Source organism: Aptenodytes forsteri, unplaced genomic scaffold (assembly GCF_000699145.1).
Source record: "Aptenodytes forsteri isolate BGI_AS27 unplaced genomic scaffold, ASM69914v1 Scaffold2, whole genome shotgun sequence".
NCBI classification, from domain to species: Eukaryota; Metazoa; Chordata; class Aves; order Sphenisciformes; family Spheniscidae; genus Aptenodytes; species Aptenodytes forsteri.
The window spans coordinates 4434466-4436209 of record NW_008795695.1 but is presented as its reverse complement, the minus strand read 5'-3'; the positions used below and the strand labels follow the sequence as shown (position 1 = coordinate 4436209).

At 39.4% G+C, this 1744-nt stretch overlaps 1 protein-coding gene across 1 annotated transcript in view; it reads left to right on the top strand.

The window, feature by feature from the left end:
- MRPL39 (mitochondrial ribosomal protein L39) overlaps nt 1–1744 on the top strand; it is a 10893-nt gene that overhangs the window by 4324 nt on the left and 4825 nt on the right. The window contains exon 6 of the mRNA XM_009283060.1: nt 351–463. Coding sequence (XP_009281335.1) covers nt 351–463 — 113 coding nt within the window. The remainder of the gene's footprint in view (nt 1–350; nt 464–1744) is intronic.

Below are 1744 nucleotides of genomic sequence, written 5' to 3'. Positions count from 1 at the left end.
GGGAGAGTGAGCGAACGGCTGTGTGGTGTTCAGCTGCCTGCTGGGTTGAACCACAACAGTTGGGAAAACCTGAGAAGTTTAACTCCAATTAATATGAATAGTTTCTGATGGAAAAATGCCTATTGATTTCACTGGGTGTTGAATCAGTCCATTCAAACAGCAATGATCTGTAGCAATCTGTTGCAGATAAATAGTAAGAGTTACAATCCTACAGCAATATTCTTATATTTAGGATCTATAGTAGATGATCCTTATTATTTTGACTAATACTTAGTGTTTCCTATGCTTTGTCTGTTCAGTACAGCTGTGAAACAGTGGTGACAGTTATATATGTATCAACTGTTTTTTAGGACAACTTCCGTTCTCTTACAAGGGATGCCAGAAAGCTAATTCATAAAGACCTGCCATTTGAAATGCTGCATGTTGAAGCAAAAGTAGCATGTGAAATGTTTCAACATAACAGGTAAGTGTCTGAATTTGATTAGAAATTAATTTAAATCTGTTTGTTTTTGTAAATCTAAAATAAGATGTGACAGGTGAGGTAAGAAGGTACTTCCCCAACTACTCTGAATGAACATGCCTCCGTTCTCTTTGTCGCACTACCTTACTTCATTTTTAATGTTCTCTGCAGAGGCCAACACCAGGCACCTTTGCCGGATGTAGTTTTGTGACAAATGGAAAGGCTGTAGACTTCTTAGTTTAATAGTAAGCTTCAAGATTTCACTACTTTTAAACTGAAGCTCTGGTGGTCAGCCTTTGCTGAAAGGCTTTCATATTCAAAGAAATGTAGATTTTTCATATCTTGGTATCTTCAGAGGAAGATTTGATGAAATGCAGTTTTTGAGCTCTGCAGGGGGAAGATGGGTAAAATACTCTGGCCTGTGCTATAAAAGAAGGCTTGTTCAAAACACTCCCGTCTTCTCCGCTGAAAAAACACTTAAGCAGTGTTTTGGGAAAAAAATTCTCTGGTCCACAGCTTTTTGGCAGTTGGAGAGAGGTGGGGGGACATGATAAATAATTTATAATTTTGTGAACCAAAATAAAATTATGCTAAAGCTAAAGCTGCAAAAATAACTAGTTTTTTAGCTTAATAATGAAGATGATACTAATGTGACATATGGACTAGCATCCTTTTGCTATGTTGGCTGGCAAGCATTGACAGCAGGTGGGAGCTGACTTCTGATAATGGCTTTAGACATTGTATGTGTATTTGTTTGTGTGTAGAAAGAGCAGAGAACACTTTGCTGTCTTGCAGATGACCAGCTGTTGAGGACCACACATTGCATGAAATCAGTTTAGGTGATCTGATAGTGTCTTCTAGTCTTACATGTGACTTGAAAAACTCTTATTTTTATTTGAAGTAGTAGGTTCATTTTATCTTTCTGAATAAAACTCTGCTGAGAGAGCATGGCCCTCCTATAACATAAACATAGAATAGAATAGACTAGAATAGCCTATTTCAGTTAGAAGGGACCTACAATGATCATCTAGTCCAACTGCCTGACCAGTTCAGGGCTGACCAAGTTAAAGCATGTTATTAAGGGCATTGTCCAAATGCCTCTTAAACACTGACAGGCTTGAGGCATCGACCACCTCTCCAGGAAGCCTGTTCCAGTGTTTGACCACCCTCTCGGTAAAGAAATGCTTCCTAATGTCCAGTCTAAACCTCCCCTGGTGCAGCTTTGAAGCATTCCCACGCGTCCTGTCACTGGATCCCAGGGAGAAGAGATGAGCACCTCCCTCT